General features: G+C 47.4%; 1 protein-coding gene and 1 long non-coding RNA gene across 19 annotated transcripts; one reads left to right on the top strand and one right to left on the bottom strand.

The window, feature by feature from the left end:
- Nucleotides 1-760: 760 nt before the first annotated feature.
- LOC122388821 (broad-complex core protein isoforms 1/2/3/4/5-like) lies at nt 761-18,061 on the bottom strand. Of its 18 annotated transcripts, none has more exons than XM_043380238.1 (6): nt 17,959-18,037; nt 12,185-12,394; nt 11,742-11,915; nt 11,046-11,481; nt 10,679-10,720; nt 761-1,742 (listed from the first exon to the last, which is right to left on the bottom strand). In XM_043380238.1, the coding sequence occupies exons 2-6, from the start codon at nt 12,377-12,379 to the stop codon at nt 1,450-1,452; spliced, it is 1,140 nt and encodes a 379-aa protein (XP_043236173.1). In that variant the 5' UTR covers nt 12,380-12,394; nt 17,959-18,037; the 3' UTR covers nt 761-1,449. The 18 variants fall into 18 exon arrangements, with proteins under 18 accessions (XP_043236173.1, XP_043236175.1, XP_043236174.1 ...); XM_043380240.1 differs by having other exon boundaries at nt 17,899-17,969; XM_043380239.1 differs by lacking the exon at nt 17,959-18,037 and adding an exon at nt 17,827-17,894.
- Nucleotides 13,570-15,612, top strand: LOC122388823. Its single transcript, XR_006257874.1, has 2 exons — nt 13,570-14,196; nt 14,653-15,612. It is a non-coding gene; the product is annotated as an uncharacterized LOC122388823 (long non-coding RNA).
- Nucleotides 18,062-18,104: the final 43 nt, after the last annotated feature.

Raw genomic sequence — 18,104 nt, 5'->3', positions numbered from 1 at the left:
GCTTCAGCCACTGATCAGGCGTAGGATGGGACGCGAGGTAGTGTGATCAATTCACGATCTATCCGGCCTTATGCGCTGGATCGGAGACGGATAGGGGGAGATGATCCAGAGTTGTGTTACAATGAGTTGGGATGCGTTCAGAGTTTAGTAAAACTCTGAACGTAAAACAGCTGCCTTTGCTGAAGGCAGCTGTGAATGCAAACATGGATGGAGCGAGTCCTCACTGTTCTCATCTGGAGTAATTTTAGTTCGCTGGTCGCTGTCCGATGATAGCTAGGAACTGAGCCAAGGACTAAGCATTGTTGTGTTGAGTGAGTCTTCAGAGACCATGTAGGTACTTGTGCTGTTCACTCAGGTGCCTCTTCACTTTGTGTTTCAGGTTGACGACCTTTCAGGTTCAAGCGCCTTTGTTAGAAGTGTCGTAACGTGTATTCCTGCATAATTAAATGCATTATTTTTATTTGCTGGGACAATGCTGCGAAACACATTGTCACAATAAGTTGAGATGGGGCTTATAAAAATAAAACTTCCTTAGCCACCTATCACAGTGTCGTAGGTGCATATTGGGCTCATATTTCACACTGAGTCTCCATATCCCATAGCTGAAATGTTGCAACTTGCATAATTTACCAAAGGCGTGTATGTTGTTACGCTTGTCTTTGTTGTCGGAGTGGATGGTTTTCGAACAAATAATTGTATTGCTGGCATAAGTATGGTTCTTTTACCTATAGTTTCAGAAATGTAGCAATTAATAAAGCTATAACAATACGACTCCTTTATTTGCTAAGAATACCTTATCTGCAATTGAAGTATCTGCATTTGACGAAAACGCAGCGAGTTTCTTGTTGTATAACTAAACATAACCAAACCAACAGCCTTACACTGCGCTTCCTTAGGTCTACACTGAACGTAAATGCTGCTTGATCTGAGTAAGCGACTTATCCCGACTCTCGAGTAACTTATTAGTTATTAACAATCTTAGAACGATCTGGTACATCTTGAACGAAATAAAATGTGTGGTCAAAGCTGAATGATATTAGATGAATATATTTTAAAAATTCATATACTATAGGTATCAACGGTTATCATGAATGATACAATCGCTCGAGCTAAAACTAGCAAAATGTTACGTAGAAAAGCACGCCATACATTGCAGTCTTCGCACCACATCGCACGTTTACCGCATGAGAAAAAATAGACGCTAATTGCCATCAAAATCAGCGTAGTGACGATTATTGCCGAGAAAAAAGAACAGTACTGCCTCACTGATCTAGGCAACAGAATCGCTACATGAGATCACGAGAGTTTATATCCACATTCCCCTACTGGAGAAAGACTTCTACCGAAGACCCCTTCTCTGCCATTATACCGACAAACTGCCAGTACCCTGACTGACATGTCAGCCTGTCAACGGTATCGGTGTGAGTCACCGACAGTGATACATCACCTTCAGAGGTCTCCGGAGAGCGCCGGTCCCACGCCCCCACTACCAGCCGGCGCGAAACCACAACCCCGGTTCAGATGCAGCCGCAGGTTCTTCTTGGTGGAGAGCACCTTCCCACAGCGCTGACACGTGGTGACGCCGCGGTGCATCTCCATGTGGTTACAGAGCGACTCGCGGTGCCGAAACACCTTGTGACACAGCTGGCACGTGCGGCGCTCCACATCCGTCGTCGTAGACGATGGGTCGTCGCCGACGTACGCGCCGCTCATCCATGAGCTGTCCTGGCTGCTGGAGTCACCTGCGAACACACAAACGACAACGGTGTGGCTCCGGTGTATTATGCATGTGCATTGTGCATTGTGCATTTGGCAGTTGGCAACCGATGTGTAGTACCGTAGTTTCGTACAACTTCGGCCACCAGAGGCATCTTTGGCCCACGGACGGTCAAGATAGCCTGCCCTGACCGTTTTAGCCCAATTTCCCCTTAGTGTAAAAAGTTACAGCGAAACAAATCATTTTTCCAGGCGTGGGCCAAAGTTGCACGAAACTACGGTAGCTCGGGTGTGTGATTGATGTGGCTCGGGTGTAGTCATGTGCAATATGTAAGGTGCTTTGTGCAAGCGAAAGGCGAGAGGTGGCATGTGGACTTAGTTAGGCTCTATGGTTGCATGGTTGGAACCAGGGTTTCGGAGTTTGCGTCGCAGTCGCAATGAGTCGGGAGGACAAGCTAAGGGTTGAGTCAGTCATGCTCCCTGGCCTCGACTGGCTGAATCCGAAACGTTCACCTAAAAGGGAAAAGTGGACAATGACATGCCCAAACGATACGAATTTGGTGTTCTTCTCAGAAGTAATTTTGGCTTATATTTTCCTCAGTTTTCTCGAACAACATTCTGGTTTAGGTGACCCCGGTATAATTCGGCGCCCAATGACCCAGGTCAGGGTCAACCGGCTTCCTCTCGCTATTTCTTTTTATCCCGAAACAAATAGGTAGCTGATCCCCGATCCAGCAGGACGCCTTCGATGCGGTCCTCCTGCTGCATTCATAGCAGCCACCGCGGCGAAGATGCTAATGCATACCTGAACGACTTTCATGACAACGAATTTGGATATCTGCTGTATCTTGTGAAGTCTCATATGACACATGATCCATACTGGGGTATGGTTTTACGAACTTTTTTTCTAGGGCATAATGAAAGGAAGATCAGATTAGTAAGAAAAGAACACCATAAGAAACACAGATATATTTACTTCCTTGCAATATCATCTAGGTATGCACACCCCTACCTAATCGCTGCATTGCTGAACGAAAACTTGGTGGAAAGACAACAAACACTCCTTATCACAACGTCGTCTCCTCGCTATACAACATATTCACATTGCATTGTGTACTGTATGTATTGTACACATGAAGCGACTTAACGCACTCAAGGCCACTTTGCACTGCATCTTTTGAACGCCAGATCGGGACTGAACCGGATCACCGCAGTCTCTTAGCAATGCTCCCGACACATCGCTCCCCGGTCTATGTATTCGCCGTGCAGCGGATGCCAGCTCTTCATGTGGTTCTTAAGCGATTTGACCGTCGATAGAGTCTCTCCACAGAGAGTGCACGTGGTCTTTCCCTGGTGCATCTTCTCGTGTTGGTACAGCGTGCGCCGGTGCACGTAGGTCTTGCCACAAAAGCCGCACGCCAGCGGGTCGGTGCCGGGCGGAACGGGCCGTCCACTGCCGCCTGCAGTCCCGGCTCGGCTGCCACCGCCGCGGCCTGCAACAGACCGATGGGGCGGGCTCAGACCAGACCAGAGCGGAACAGACCGGTCTGCAACAGACCGACAGGGTGGACTCAGACCAGAGCGGACCAGACAGGTCTGCAACAGACCGGTAAAAAGGACTCAGACCAGCCCGGGCGAACAGGCCAGAACAAAAACGGGCCCAGTCTACAAGAGATCGACAAAGCGAGCTCAAACCATCAGACTCAGACCAGACTGACCTGAAACAAATCGGCGGTGTGAACTCAGACCAGACCAGCCTGCAGCAGACTGACAGGCGGGCTCAGACCAAACTAGTGAGGTAAGACCAGACTAGTAGGATCAGATCAGACCGCTTTACAATAGATCGATTGAGCGGGCTCAGATCAGAGCAGCGGGATCAGACTGGATCACCAACGGGTTCCGACCAGACCAGTAGGCAGCGGCTCAGTCCGACAGAACGGACTCAGACCAGACCAGCAACAGGCTCAGATCAAACCTCAGACCAGACCGGTCTGCAACAGACCGAACGAGCGGGCTCAGACCAGTGCAGAGCGCTATAATTAGCACAGCGGGCTCAGATCAGATCAACTCGACCAGGTCGTAGTGCAGCAGATCAACATAGTATACCACCATCAGACTCAGAGCGATATAGTACACTCAGATCAGCGGACTCAGACCCGAGCAGCAAGTAAGAGCGATATCGTAGGTACTCAGACCAGTGGACTCCGTTTGCCGACTATCGAGTGAGAGATCTCAAGACAAGACCGATGAGCGCCGTGTGCCGTGGCAAAAAAAAAACATGATAGGAAGGAGGACTGAAAAAGACTATATTCAATTTACTGCACGAAAGATTCTGCCGGCTTTAGAGGTGACAATGAGAGTGCTGTGTACCGTTGATTCCTTTGAAGTCATACCTAACCATGTCATTGCGGGACAAAATGTCAAAGAAATGACATAAAGAGAGCATGTTGAATGCTTCTCAAGGAGATCCGGTTCTATCAGTCAATTGTTACCTGACAGCGCCTACAAGTCACAAGATCTGTGCGAGGTGCGTCTACCCTATTTTCAATTTATTACCTATGTTCAGGAATTTGACTCCCAGGGCCAGGTTGTCGTTACTGTAACCCCATTCCATTACGCTTCTATTCTGTATTACCAACTGCTCAAAAGCATCGCTCTATTCGTGAGTGGGTTCGTCCATTTTCAGAAAATTCTCTCCGTCTCTCGCCAAGACCATGCTCTCGTGTCACCCAACTTTTTGACTAAGGTCAAGGACGCTATACATCGCTATGAACCTATCAAAGCTATATCGATATACATATAGTTCGGCCTTTCCTCAAGAACTGCTCAGGAGTAATGCAAATCAATCGTGTATTGCTCTGATGACACGCTCATAATAATAGATTACACACAACAGCCTGCTAGTGCTGCACGTACTAACGAGTAACGAACATGCTGGTTGCTGAGACTCTACTGACCAACAAACATTTTCATATGCAACTGCATTTGCATATGTAGATATGCAATTGACAAAATATATGTTAAATTAGAACAAGAACATGTCTACAAATCATAAATGAATACATAGAACGCGGATCTATCGGCCTTTAATTGATAAGATAATGCCCAAGTTATCTTGTTTGGTGGTCGAAAGCAACGGGCTGAATCAGTCATCAGACGAACCCGGTCTTCCTTTCAGACATTTGATGTTAATTTGTGTACGAATTCACTGATCGCTTAAATATAACATTTGCATGTTAGAATAACAACCGGTGTCAAGCCTGGTGCGGCCTGGACCCAGGGATCGACATCAATAAGGACAAGCAGCGTCTTCCCCACATTTCCGTCTCCATCAGCACCGTTTGGTGTTGACACTTAACAAAATACGGAACAGAAAAAAAATAGCTCGACGATAACAAAATGCAATTCTTTGAACGTCACCACGAACCTCTCCTTCATGCACAGCATGGAGGAAGAGCTTCTTAGCTTCTCATGTCTCAACTCACTCATCCTCTCTGTGCTTAGAGAGGACGGGTGCTCTGACCCGAAATTAGCTCTGACATTTGTCGCTGCCATCGGAGAGCACTGCGCACGAGCCCGGCACCTGTCTCTCTGAGGGCGGCCCACCGCCCGCGGCCATCGCCTGTCTCTCGTAGTGCAGCCCATCGCCAGCGGCCATCGCCTGTCTCTCTGAGGGCGGCCCACCGCCAGCGGCCATCGCCTGTCTCTCGGATGACGACCCCTCGCCAGCGGCCGTCATCTCGCCGTCATTCAGCGGGTGCTGGGTCCGCATGTGGTTCCTCAGCGTGATCACAGTCGAGAGGGTCTCCCCGCACACTGTGCAGCGCGTCTTGCCCAGGTGCATCTGGACGTGGTTAAACAGTGACTGCCGGTGCAAGTATGTCTTGCCGCAGTAGCGGCAGGCGACCGGGCGGCGGGAGGCGACTGAAGAAGTCCGGGGAGTGAGCGCTGACAGGACGCCGGGGTCCATCGTCCAGGCCTCCTCAGCCGCGCCTGCAACGGACAGGCACACGGGCTCAGCCCTCAGGGCTCAGCGACAGCCGCGTCGCGCCATAGGCCGGTCTTCAGTGAGCCGGCTCAGAGGGCAGGCAATCCCACAGCTCTGCGAGCTCATTATCGTTTTCTGTTGTATTAATTACGGCCACTTGAGCTTATTTCGTTAGCTTAGTCTTGAGCTGGGCTTCCATGTTAGTTGAGATGGGCATTGGGATCAAGGCTGACCTCTACATGCCTTTTTTGGTCTGCTCATAGCGTTTTTGTTGTCATTTATTGGGGTTTTAAGGCGCACAGACTACAAAGGCAATTTTGTTAGATAGCAGTAACTGGGTCGTAACTCGCAACTGATTCGTTCCGTCACAAAGATCACCAATGTGACTGTCCCAAGGATGAGGGGCAGATCCTCAGATTCTCCTTACCAGGGCTGCGGAGTCGGAGTCGGAGTCGGAGTCAGAGTCGGAGTCGGTCGGAGTCGACAGTTGTGACCGGAGTCGGAGTCGGAGTCGGAGTCGATTTTAGAAACCCGAGCCGGAGTCGGAGTTGGAGTCACCGAAAATCTGTCGACTCCGCAGCCCTGCTAGGTCTGCGGAGTCGGAGTCGGGAGTTGGAGTCGGTCGGAGTCGACAATTCTGCCCGGAGTCGGAGTCGGAGCTGGTTTTTGAAAGCCGGAGTCGGAGTCGGAGTCGGAGTCGCCGAAAATCCATCGACTCCGCAGCCCTGCTCCTTACTGGTTTCGGCTCGGCCACATGACGCATCAGGTAATATTCGTAGGGTTTCTGGCTTGCCTGTGTAACTTTTCAGACATTTGGAATGCGGCTTCGAGGCCCGAAGCCCGTCAAAGTTACCAAGCCCGCACCAGGCGTGCATCTCTAGCCCTCCAGCCTCGTCCGGCGTCTGGGAGTGCCCGCGCAGTGAATTCCCGCCAATCGAGCTCCCCCTCGGGCCCATTCATACCAATAACCGCCTGGCCTTGAGTCCGTCAGCCATCCGCCGCCACCGGTCTCGCTAACTCAATAGTCTGGTCTGGAGCCGGGTTAGTACCGCTCCGTCTCCACCGGGCCGCGGACGAGAGCTCCGCGATGGATCGTCCTGTGCTTCTGCTGGTGATGGCGATGGCGTGTGGACAGACGCCAGTCTCGGCTGCTCTGACGCGCTGCGAGGCTGTCACAGAACCTCTGTGCCAGCATCGCGACATCGGCTACAATCAGACGATCATGCCGAGCCTCCTCAGCCAGCAGACGCAATTGGAGGCTCGCCGCGCCGTGCCCCGATGGCTGCGGGACCTACCGGAGGAATCCCAGTGCGCGCGGGACGCCAGGCAGCTGGTGTGTTACACCCTCTTCCCCGTGTGCACCATACTCGAGACCACCGTGCCGCCGTGCCGAAAGGTGTGTGATAGGGCGCAGGAGAGCTGTGGGGAGCTCATGGAGCGAAACGGCTACCAGTGGCCCGAGGGCCTGCGCTGCGAGACTCTGCCCGTGGAGAGACACGGAACGCTCTGCGTAACTCCTCCTGATACGGTCGACACGGACGGAAGAACGTCGACCGCTCGACCCGACTGGCCGGACAGGAGAGTGCCAGTCATTCCTACCCCGCGGTGGTCCGAATCCACTGTGGAACCACGGACGACCACCGCGAGACCGTCCACGTCCACTGCCGGGCCCACCGGGCCCCTCAGCCACCTCTGGAGACTGTGGTCGGCCCTGGCGTCACCCTCCGACCCGTCCGGCCCCCGCCCCAGCCCGTCCAGCAACGCAGCTGAGGTCGAAAGTGCTCTGGGCCCTATCCGCGACATGCTGGAACGTCTCCAACGCATCGCACAGCTCCAGGAGGAGAACATGCGGCTCCAGCAGGAGAAGCTGAGGTTGGAGATCCAGCTGCTGCAGAGGAAGTTTCCGCGGGAACAGTGAACATCTTGTCCTCATGGCTGTTCCCACGAACGATAACAACTGATGTGATTTTGATTTAAGCTTCCTAAGTGCTTTGTTCAGCAATCAGCAGCCTTCAGAAAAACTGACAATTTACCTCAGCTGTAGCTAAGATATAGGATGCGATTCTCTCGTCACGTCTATTTTATGCCGACATTTTTTTTTGTGAATAAAAAAAAAACAGCAAGAGATAAAGTGATCACCAATAAGTTGCGCTCCACTTCGAGCGGTCTTATCCAATTTACAAAATCCTTCCCGCTCTGAGAAGATCTTATTGGACTGAAAGGGTCTAACCCTGCACAAATATGTATAAACGGTTACATTCAAGTTAAGATTCAACCCAAGTCAAACCCGATCGTCAGTAACACCCAATCCCGGAGCACGAGCGTGGGTAATCAAGGAGGCGGATGGTTTATCTTAACCCTCGCACGACCAGGCCATTTCTCATAACACGAACGACCAGGGGGGGGGGGGTTGTTACGACCCCCCCCCCTGGCGTTTCGAAACGGAAGGTCGTAGAGCTTAGCGGAAAAAACCAACGGATTGCTCTCAACGAGATCTCGCGATTGGTGGTATATTTTTTGGTCCTAGGTCAACATTTGACCTACTTATGACCGGTCAAAGATCAAATTTTCCGAAAAATCAAACTTTTTCAACTTTGCGCAACGATTGCGGCAAAACGGTGGGAGATATCGACTTGAAACCTTCACTATCGTGTTCCTTGATCAATTCTCTATCGTTTGGTATGTATTTCGTTTCCCTAGCTCTAAAAATGGCGCGTTGGGAGCGCCGGAAGTCGGCAAGGTCACAGTCGGCGGCAGAAATTCGAAAAATCAAAAATTTAAATTTTTGAAATCCGATTGTATTTTTGGATTTGGGAGGTCCATTTGCTCCCTATAGAAGCTAATATTGCTGCATATTCCCATTGAGGTGACAAGAATTAGCAAAATAGTGGTTCGGGCGCTTTTCAAAAATAGTACCGGACGCTGTTCCTCTTGTGACGTCATAGCTCCGTGACCTGACCTGACCCGGTCAATTTTCGTGCACCACACGATAGCCAATGCTTGCCCCAACATGCATGGGAAGTTTCATCATGATCCATCAAACAATGTGGGTATCACCGGCAGAAAACCTAGGGATTCGGCGCACACGTTTGGTAACTGTCGGCCGGAGGCTGTACCTCTTATGACGTCATAACTCCGTGACCTGACATGACCCGATCAATTTTTTTCGGCAAAAGATGCGCAAAGGTTGCCCCAGAGGGTATTGAAAATTTCAGCCCGCTACGACAAGCCGTTTAGCGTGCACTTCGAAAAAACCTCAGGGGGGGAGGCGTTCTAGGGTTAAGGATTGACTATATGGTGAATTGTGATTTTAGCTGTAAATAAAGTTCAGCAATAGCTACGGAAATGAAGTATTCACCGGACACTCAATATTACTAAATCCATCATCGATTTACATTTTCAGTGTCGCCGATCTCGGGATGCCGATCTCAATGGAAATGGATTTGTTGATCCACGCTAACTTCCATTCAATCAGCATTTGCCGGTAGGTAAAACGCCGGTCCATCAGAACAACAAACCGTGGTTGAAACTAGGGCTAACAGTTCTGAAAGTTAAACAACACACATTCTTATCAAATCCCTGTGTGCTTTGCGGATATCGTAAACATAGCCGCCATCATGATCTGCACCAGGGCTGCGGAATCGATGGATTTTAGGATGACTCCGATTCCAACTCCGGACGGTCCTATTAAAATCCATATCATGATATTGAAGATCATAATGGAGATGTTTTTATCTTACCTGAAACGATCCCTTGTGCGTTCCAAGTCTTTGCGTTGCAAATATGCATTAAAAATAACATAGGTACAGAATTAAAAAGACGGTTCTGGGGAATTCACCGTCTTCTGCTTCTTTCGTTGAAAACGTTCGTCCAAAACAGAAAAATGGTCTTTTTTCGACAAAATCTAATTTCGAGCGCAGTATCGTCAAACAGGTGGAGTGCATGATGTTGAGCCATGCAGCGTTAACTCCGACTCCGGAGTCGGAGTCGGTAAGATTTTGGCGACTCCGACTCCAGAAGAACTGTCGACTCCGACCGACTCCAACTCCGACTCCGCATCCCTGATCTGCACTTATGTGGACAGCAATGGGCATCCTCCCATTTGGCGGGTCTTGATGCTTCAGGTCCACGCCTTTGAACGGGGTCGGCGTGCTTGCAACACAGCAACGGCCCATGTCGCTATAACGCACGCGTGATAATACGACTGATGGTAGTCGTGTTATCTTCAGCACAGCTCGGCGACGCGTCACCAGCACCGCTGTCCGATACTTCCTACCTCGTGTATGACCTCGTGACCCAGACGGCACAGGCGGAACCAGAGACTGCCCGTGGTATCCATTCGCATAGCTAGTTCACCGCGACAAAAACTGGTAGATCTTGAGGGAGCACATGCCAGTGCCACTGTCCATATTGTTCACGGCGAAAAACAAGCTCGTCCAGCGGCATCGTCGGGACATTTGGAAGCGTGGCTCCGAGGGTTTTTGAGATCGCGACTCAACGGATATTTGTGGTCGTGGATCGTTTTCAACAACAAAGAGATGGTAAATGGTTCCGCAGTCAATCCCACAAATCCCGCAAATCCCAAAGAATTGTAAATTTTACAGAAAATAAAAAACCTCCACCCTAAACAATCATTCGATGACGAGCCAAAATATGAAGAACGGCGAACGAGCACACCACCAGTAATGCAAATGGCAGTTCGCACGCCACGGTATGGCCAGTATATTTATCCCCTTTCAGCTTGCCTGGTATCGTCCAGGAGAAATTAACGACCCGTCATAATGAATAGGTAGCTGGCAACTGATTTGGTGTCCGGTGTTGTGCTGTTTATCGTGTTGTATGCCAGAGGAGTGAGTGAATTGTGATGCAGACCAAACGTCAAATGAACGAATGCTTACTGAACGTCGCATTTGTGTTTTATTTTTGAAAAGAATAAACAGTAGAAAGAAGGAAAGTAAACTAAATAAAACTTACCTAAAGATCCATCATCGCCATAATACGTTCCACTTTGCGATCCTGAAAAAAGCAAAACGAACGTTACAAATGCCGAAACGCAAGAAACGTTCGAAAAAGACGCAAACAATCATAGACGGGTCTAAGTTCTAACAGACACAGAACCCGAACAATTACACTCAAACAGCACTTTTGGTACATTTTAACGCTTTTGTTCCTGCAGGGCAAGAGTTTGATTTGTCAATTCTGGACATACGAATACACAGTTATTCCCTTCCGGAGTCCGGAAGGGAATCGCACACCCTGCGCGAGCTGGGTCCGGAATCCGGACCCAGCTCGCGCCTGTCTTTACCCACACAGCTGGGCACTGGCCCCCTTCTTTACCCACCTAGTGCGTCCTCGGGGCCGCCATCGAACGAATGGTGGGACACTTCAAAGTCCATCGTCCCTGAGTAGTCGTTGTTTGCTTCCAGGGCCGATCCTGCACCAGAGCCGTCTTCGGGCGCTGCTGACTCTCTCTTCACCGCCACGCTGTGGTGACCGGCCGGGCTGGCGCTGGGGACGGCTGCCGGCGGCGGCTGTGTGTGTACCAACCACTCGGTGGTGACCACTCGGCCGTGATCGCCGGCCGGCGGCGGCATCACGCGGCCGCCCGCTGCCGGCTCTACCCGTACACGTTTACCGGCAGACGGGGACGCCAGGGGGTCGCCCGTGGACGTGTGACGTTTGGAAGGCGCCGCGCTCGGGCGGGCAGGAGAGGTGAACGCAGCTGTCCGCTCCGTAGTAGATCGCACACCCTGCTGAGCTGATCGGGTGACTTCCTCCTGAAACAGAACATTGATTTAACTACATAAGTCTTAAAAAAACACTATACAATTTCGTTCATAGGTACAATGCTGAGGTCTGACTAGAGATTTATCACAAAACATGAAAAGTTAAACTATTTTCCTATGAGAAAAAGACACTATATCTGGTTAAATAAAACAAACTCAATGCAGTACTCTGATGAACATTCAAGTAATTAAAACCCAAATGTTGCTTGAAGAAAGGGAAAAAGGCTCGAGTCTGCATCACACTGCCATACCTTATCCTGGTTTGCCAGACCCTTAACTTGCAGCATTTCGGCTGTCTTGAGGAAGCTGGACAGGTTGCTCTGGCCAACATTGACCTCTCCTGTGTATATGAACTCAATGATTGAAGATATATCGAAGTAGGACACATCTTTGAGAAAAAAGACTGGATGCTGACATGGGTTTCCCTGGAAATAATGGAAACAGACATATTAATGAAAAATCACTTATAAAACAATTTGAACAGTATTTTTATTTAATTTCAAACTATCCTTAACTATACCCAGCACTACCTAAGTGATTTTTCCAAAACCCTGCACGAACCTATAATTACAACTTCACATTGCACAAAACCTGGTGTTTCAGGTGAAGCTAAATCTTTAGCAGATTAAATAATAAAGTAAATACTGAAATAAAATTGCAAACTGAAGGTCTTTGTCTAACTGACAACTCTCACCTTTAGCACCTCTTTGAAGTAGGGGCTGCATGCTGAAAGCATCATTCTGTGTGCTTTTATTTGTCTTCCTTCACAACAAAGGGTCACATCAACAAAGTCTTCATCATTTCGCAAACTGTAAAGTGCTGAGGTTACAATTCCTTTGAAATCATTCCACTGAAGGCAAAACTTCTGTGTTGCTGCATCCATCTTCATATTTTTTTTCTCAAACTGAAAGCAGACACAAGAAAACATAGCCATAAACTGACAAAATGAAAATGACATGACATAGCTTATTGTTATATAATGCCAGGTATTTCAATTTCATTTTTTATTTTTGAATAAACATTCAACATTTTTATTGTAACCTGCAAATCCCAATCTGAGTTTTTAAAAATATATAATGAGTTACACAGATGTCTTATAAACACCATTCATATCAGCAATCAATTTAACCTTACCCTGAGAGTGGTCAACAGTCAGCGACACTGCACACGGGTAGGTACTTATAAAATTTCAAGACCCTACATACCCAAAATTCTGAGAGCCCACTTGACCTTCATAGTTATTCCAGTCAAGCTGCTCAGCCTAATTTCAATTACTATTGGTCTGAATAACATGCATGATAGGAGTACCTACCATGGAATGTGAAATCAAAAAATTAACTTGAAAACATACCTAAGTCTGGAGCAACAACGCACCATTATTATTAATCATTATGATGGAACATAACCAATTTGCAAAATCAGCTTAACTCAAACTTGTGCCATGGAAATCAATTGAGTAACAGTAACACCATAGATATAAAGACGAAAAGAAAGTAGAAAGTCTTTATTTCTATGGGTAACACACTCTTTCTATGGGTAACTGACTCTCAGTTGGGCAAACTAGACCTTTGGAATCAAAATATGGAGGCATCAAAAGATTGATTCCTTATGACCATATTTGGGCATAAATGCAGACCATTTCTAACTTACCAATCACATAAAAATAAGAGAGTGTTTCAAGAAGAAGCATGCCTGATCTTGAACAGAAATGCTGGAACTATCTCCTAAGCAAAATAATATTGCTCATATCATAACAATTTGAATTCTATAGGTACTGAAAGGCAATCAAGGAATTGATTCACTTTAAACAGATAATCATAATATTGATTCCCCATCAGCTGGCTAATCAATATTTTGATTCACAGGTAATGTTGGACACGCCTAAGAGCTGGACTTTTTGATGACGTCTTCAGGTGACGTCATGTCGTGTGTGACGTTTCGTGAGCAGGTAAGGAAAAGTCACCACCGCTGGCGAACATTGGTGCGGTAAATGGCAAACACAAATGCTGCGCAGAAAAGACAAATGTGTAACTTCACAACATTCGTTCGGACGACAATGTTGATGTCAAGGCGAATCAAGAAGTTCTTCATGCGATTGTTAGTTATCTGTCGTGCTATTTTAGTATGATTGTTATTAGCAGTTGTTTTGTGAAATGTATTATCAAAATCAATGTTTATTGAACGCAGATTCAGTTTATTTTCAGATGTACCTAGGTACCCTTACACTTCACTCATCTCAAGCTGTTCAAACACCCTTGACAAAGTCGATTAAGATGAAACGTTGGGTATAATTTATACTGTGTTTTCTCTGCATTATTAACATATTCATCATATATACAATATAAGGGCCACATGCTTTTTACAGGGAGACATGTCAGACAGCCCAGTAGGATGAGGCTTCGTCAAGCGTCATTTTTAGCAACGCTTTTCTTGCTTAAAATCCAGTCTGCAAAACATGGCAGGGCTTACACTTTGGCTTACACTTGACTCCCAGCTGTTGTGTCTTTGCTATGCGATGTTAAACATATAAAACATCTTACTATTCATGTATGCGCCATGACTCATGTAATCTTTTCACAGCCAAGACGCTCCTAAGGTACTGGGAATGTGGGGAGTGCAGCAGCATCAGTGCAGCACCGATGGTCGGATGCGACGGCTGCGATAAATGGTACCACTTCCGTTGTGCGGGACTGACTAAGGAGCCAGGTAAGCGCAAATGTTTTCTGTCTCAGTATTTTTGTTGCAGCTATAGTGATCAATGAAATATTTTCCGCATTGTTCAGCCAAACATGTATTTCAAACAATCTGCTTCCCAACTGAGGGCGTCGCCACAGGGGGGGGGGGGGACGGAGGGGATCTCGTCCCCTCCACTTTTTAAAATTTTAACATTTCGCCTATGGCGTTGCATGGAAAGAATCGACTTGAAATGGTCCTCGTCCCCTCCAAAATGGTCAATGTCCCCTCCAGTTGTCGCACCGTGGCGTCGCCCCTGTTCCCAACTACACAAATTTAGTCAAACAATGTGCCAATATGGAATTTTCAGGTTCAGTTGAATGAAATAGGAACAATGATAATTGTAGATTACGTATACCTGCAAGAGAGGAAAACAGAATACATTGTATTGCTTGTCCTTCACCGATACTGTTATTTTTCCATTTCTAGAAACACCGACATGGCGATGCAGGTGGCGCTGCCTGGTGAGGCCGCGGTCTCCGGAATCGCCTGCAGACGAAGTCACCTGGCGTCCATCTGCACATCACTTGCAGCAGTGAGGCCTGCTGACAGCGTCTGGCAGTGTCGGCAACGTGCCAGACAGCTATCTGGAGTCCTGCTCACCGCAGGTCGCCGACAGGAGGGGCGACGCATCGTCTCCGAGGTCGCCTCAGCAGCAGTGAGACCCCACTGGCCGTCTTCTTAGGCTTCAACTAGATTGCGAACAACCTATGCTGAGACAACGCCCATGACGTGTGATCCGGTACCGCTACCGCACTGCGTGCCTGTGCCCGCCGTGAGCCGGCTAGTGCATGGGTTCGACCATGAGAATATGTGTTTATGTTGCTTTTACTATTGTTTATACGTTGAAGTGACGAATTGTTTATTTTTCGCAAGCCTCCGCTGTCCGGTTGCCTGCAGCTCCATGCAACGCCAGCTGTACTGTTGTTTTAATGTTGTCTCTCCGCTCAGCTGTGCTGTTGCCTCTCCGCTCATAACAACCTATGCTGAGACAACGCCCATGACGTGTGATCCGGTACCGCTACCGCACTGCGCGCCTGTGCCCGCCGTGAGCCGCTAGTGCATGGGTTCGACCATGAGAATATGTGTTTATGTTGCTTTTACTATTGTTTATACGTTGAAGTGACAAATTGTTTATTTTTCGCAAGCTTCCGCTGTCCGGTTGCCTGCAGCTCCATGCAACGCCAGCTGTACTGTTGTTTTAATGTTGTCTCTCCGCTCAGCTGTACTGTTGCCTCTCCGCTCATATATGACACCCTCTACATGAATGGCACCACTGATTGTCACACCTACTGTCCGTATTGTCCGTAGTGGTGTCTGAGCAGTAATCGCCACGCACTTTCAGAATGTGGATCGCTCATGATTGTTCAATACAATACAATACAATACGCCCATGTTCATACAGCGTGCAGAATCCAGATTCTATTGAGGAGAGTTGAGCCAAGTCACCATAGGCTCGGAAAGAGAGCAACGTGGAGGCCCACTGCCCCTTCCCCGGCCCCCACTGGGGGCGCCAGCCACTCCAACTTTTGACTGGATGTCAAGAGCGTCGCCACGAGGGGAACGAGTCGCCGGCCAGCCAAGGTAGCCAACGGCGTGTGAAGGTTGCCTGACCTCGAGGAAACTGAGATGGCACCAACGGAGGTTTTGTTAAGTAGGCGACCAAAATTCGACCAGCAGCAGCCTGGGCACCTTCACAGATAGCAGTGCCGCGTATCAGGGCGCCTTCGACGTTGAGCTGGGCGCCGATCATCAGGACGCCGGGGGAATATGACCCTCGTAAATATGTGCCTCGGAAGGGAGACCTAACCATAAAACTGAAAGCTCGCCGTATTTTGTCCACTATTTTTCGAGCAGGTCCATAGATTTCCGTCCTCAAAAGTGCGGGGATATTCCCCAGTGTTTGAGTTGGATGGGACTATAGTAGCGTTTACACCGACAGGAGATTCCCATTGCCGGCTGTGGGAAACTACTGTCGGTGTAAACGCCATTCATATTTCCTGCGTCACCCCTGTGGGGACGCCCTTACTCCATGGTGCCGAGCTTATCAATTTGGATATCAATGGAATCAAAATCTCTTATCGATCGATGAAGAACTAAATTACCCCGACCCGGAGAGCGTCTTTGGAATCAAAGCAGTAGCACATGACGCAAGACTTCAGGCAAATAAATCCTTCTTGTCTGAAATAAAACATTTGTGTATTGATAAGCACGTTTTATAAGCAATGGTAGCAAGATTCTCCATGTATTTAGTTTAAGTGATAGTTTAGTAGCAGATACTTACCGTCGCATTTCGTTTTTTTATTTAATAATTTGTATTGTCAGAACTAGCAACATGTCTCTTCACTCAACAATAATTACAAAAGTGAAAAGGAGATGATAAATTGCTTATATTTTGGTGAAACTAAAAATTAATTCAGCACACATTTTTTTTACAGCGTTGAAGTCCAGCTCCAAAGGACAGCTGACGATCGTTGCCGAGTAGGCTGTTTGGTACTTGTTCACTATTTCTTAGAAGTACCCGTTAGTACCGATCATGTCTCACATAATAAGCTATTGGAACAAAAATATGCATCTTCTTCTAATTATTCTCCTTCCACACTTTTAATAAATACTTTTGAAATGCATTTACTAATTTATTTCACAAAAACGGCTTGAAATTTTACAACGTCAAAATACTTTTCCAATTTCCACCATGAAACCACCACTATATTACTTGCTTACAGAACCGTGCGCACAGTGCGCGCAGTTTTATCGTGACGTCAGAGGGTGCTTCCTCAGTGGCGCCCTCTGGCGGGGAACGCGTGCAAAAAGTCCAGCTCTTAGGCATGTCCGTAATGTTAAGAGATAGGCAACAATGACTTGCAGGAATACATCATTTATCTTGCTACTATTCTCATTTAGTGGTGTCCTCAGCACCACAACAGATACCTATAGCACTGTTGTAGTTAACCTTCACTACATTTGATAACAATTCACAATTTTTAAATGTCAAGAATACAAAAACTGAAGCAACAGGTAAAAACCATATAATAAATATAAAAGCACTACAACAATGATTATAAAGGGTTTGAAAAATTCATTTTGCTATATTACACAAATACTGATTGTTAAGTATGCGATACATGATACAAAAATAACATACAGTGTGATTTCCTCAAAACAGCTTTTACGTGATGGACAGTGGCTCTGTCTTTCTCTCATTCACAAGGCCAAAAGGACAATTTCTTAGTTTTGAGGTAACACTTTTTGGAAAGCTACCACATTTTTCTACCTTTTTTAAGAAAAAACTCACCGTCATGGGCCTTTTTTCAACCGTAACGATACATTTGAAGTCAAAAGTGTACCAAAATGAATCAAAAAATTGATTCCATGCCCATATTTGGTCATAGCTCCTCCCACCAGAATCAAATTATTGATGCCTCCATATTTTGATTCCAAAAGTCTAGTTTGCCCAACTGCTCTGGTCAGATCGGAGCAATCAGTAAGCCCTCAACAAATGTTTGACAAGAGTAGTCACTGATCTTAAATCACCCCAAATTCACCAAACTATCTATAATCCTTCACCTAACTACACCTGATACAAAACCATGGATTAGGTACCTATTCCATCACAATCATGGAGTGCCATGGGGTTTCAGTTCAGGGGATTCAGCAAGAACGACGAAGCAAAACCTTGGCAAAAACCAACGCCGTTTAGGCAAAAAATCTTAGTAGTGGACAGTGGTGTGGTACCTTTGGCCACTATTGGCGTAATCGTAATGCAGCGTAATTCGTAAATTGCAGTAAATTGGCAGCTAACTGCACTGCTGCTGCAGGGAGTTGCTGCAGAGACTGCGTCGCTTTTGTAAGTCGTGCGCCACTGTTTTTGTTTTGTTCTT

Source organism: Amphibalanus amphitrite, unplaced genomic scaffold (assembly GCF_019059575.1).
Source record: "Amphibalanus amphitrite isolate SeventyFive unplaced genomic scaffold, NRLGWU_Aamphi_draft 000336F_arrow, whole genome shotgun sequence".
NCBI lineage: Eukaryota > Metazoa > Arthropoda > Thecostraca > Balanomorpha > Balanidae > Amphibalanus > Amphibalanus amphitrite.
The sequence above is the reverse complement of the archived record's forward strand: the minus strand, read 5'-3'. Positions and strand labels throughout refer to the sequence as shown.

Bases quoted from the DNA above. Each gene is read 5' to 3' on its own strand.
- LOC122388821 (XM_043380226.1), bottom strand. The intron at 11,916-12,184 runs GTGAGAGTTGTC...CATTATTTCCAG, and splicing joins ACTTCAAAGAGGTGCTAAAG to GGAAACCCATGTCAGCATCC. The intron at 11,482-11,741 runs GTATGGCAGTGT...GTTCTGTTTCAG, and splicing joins GTCTGGCAAACCAGGATAAG to GAGGAAGTCACCCGATCAGC.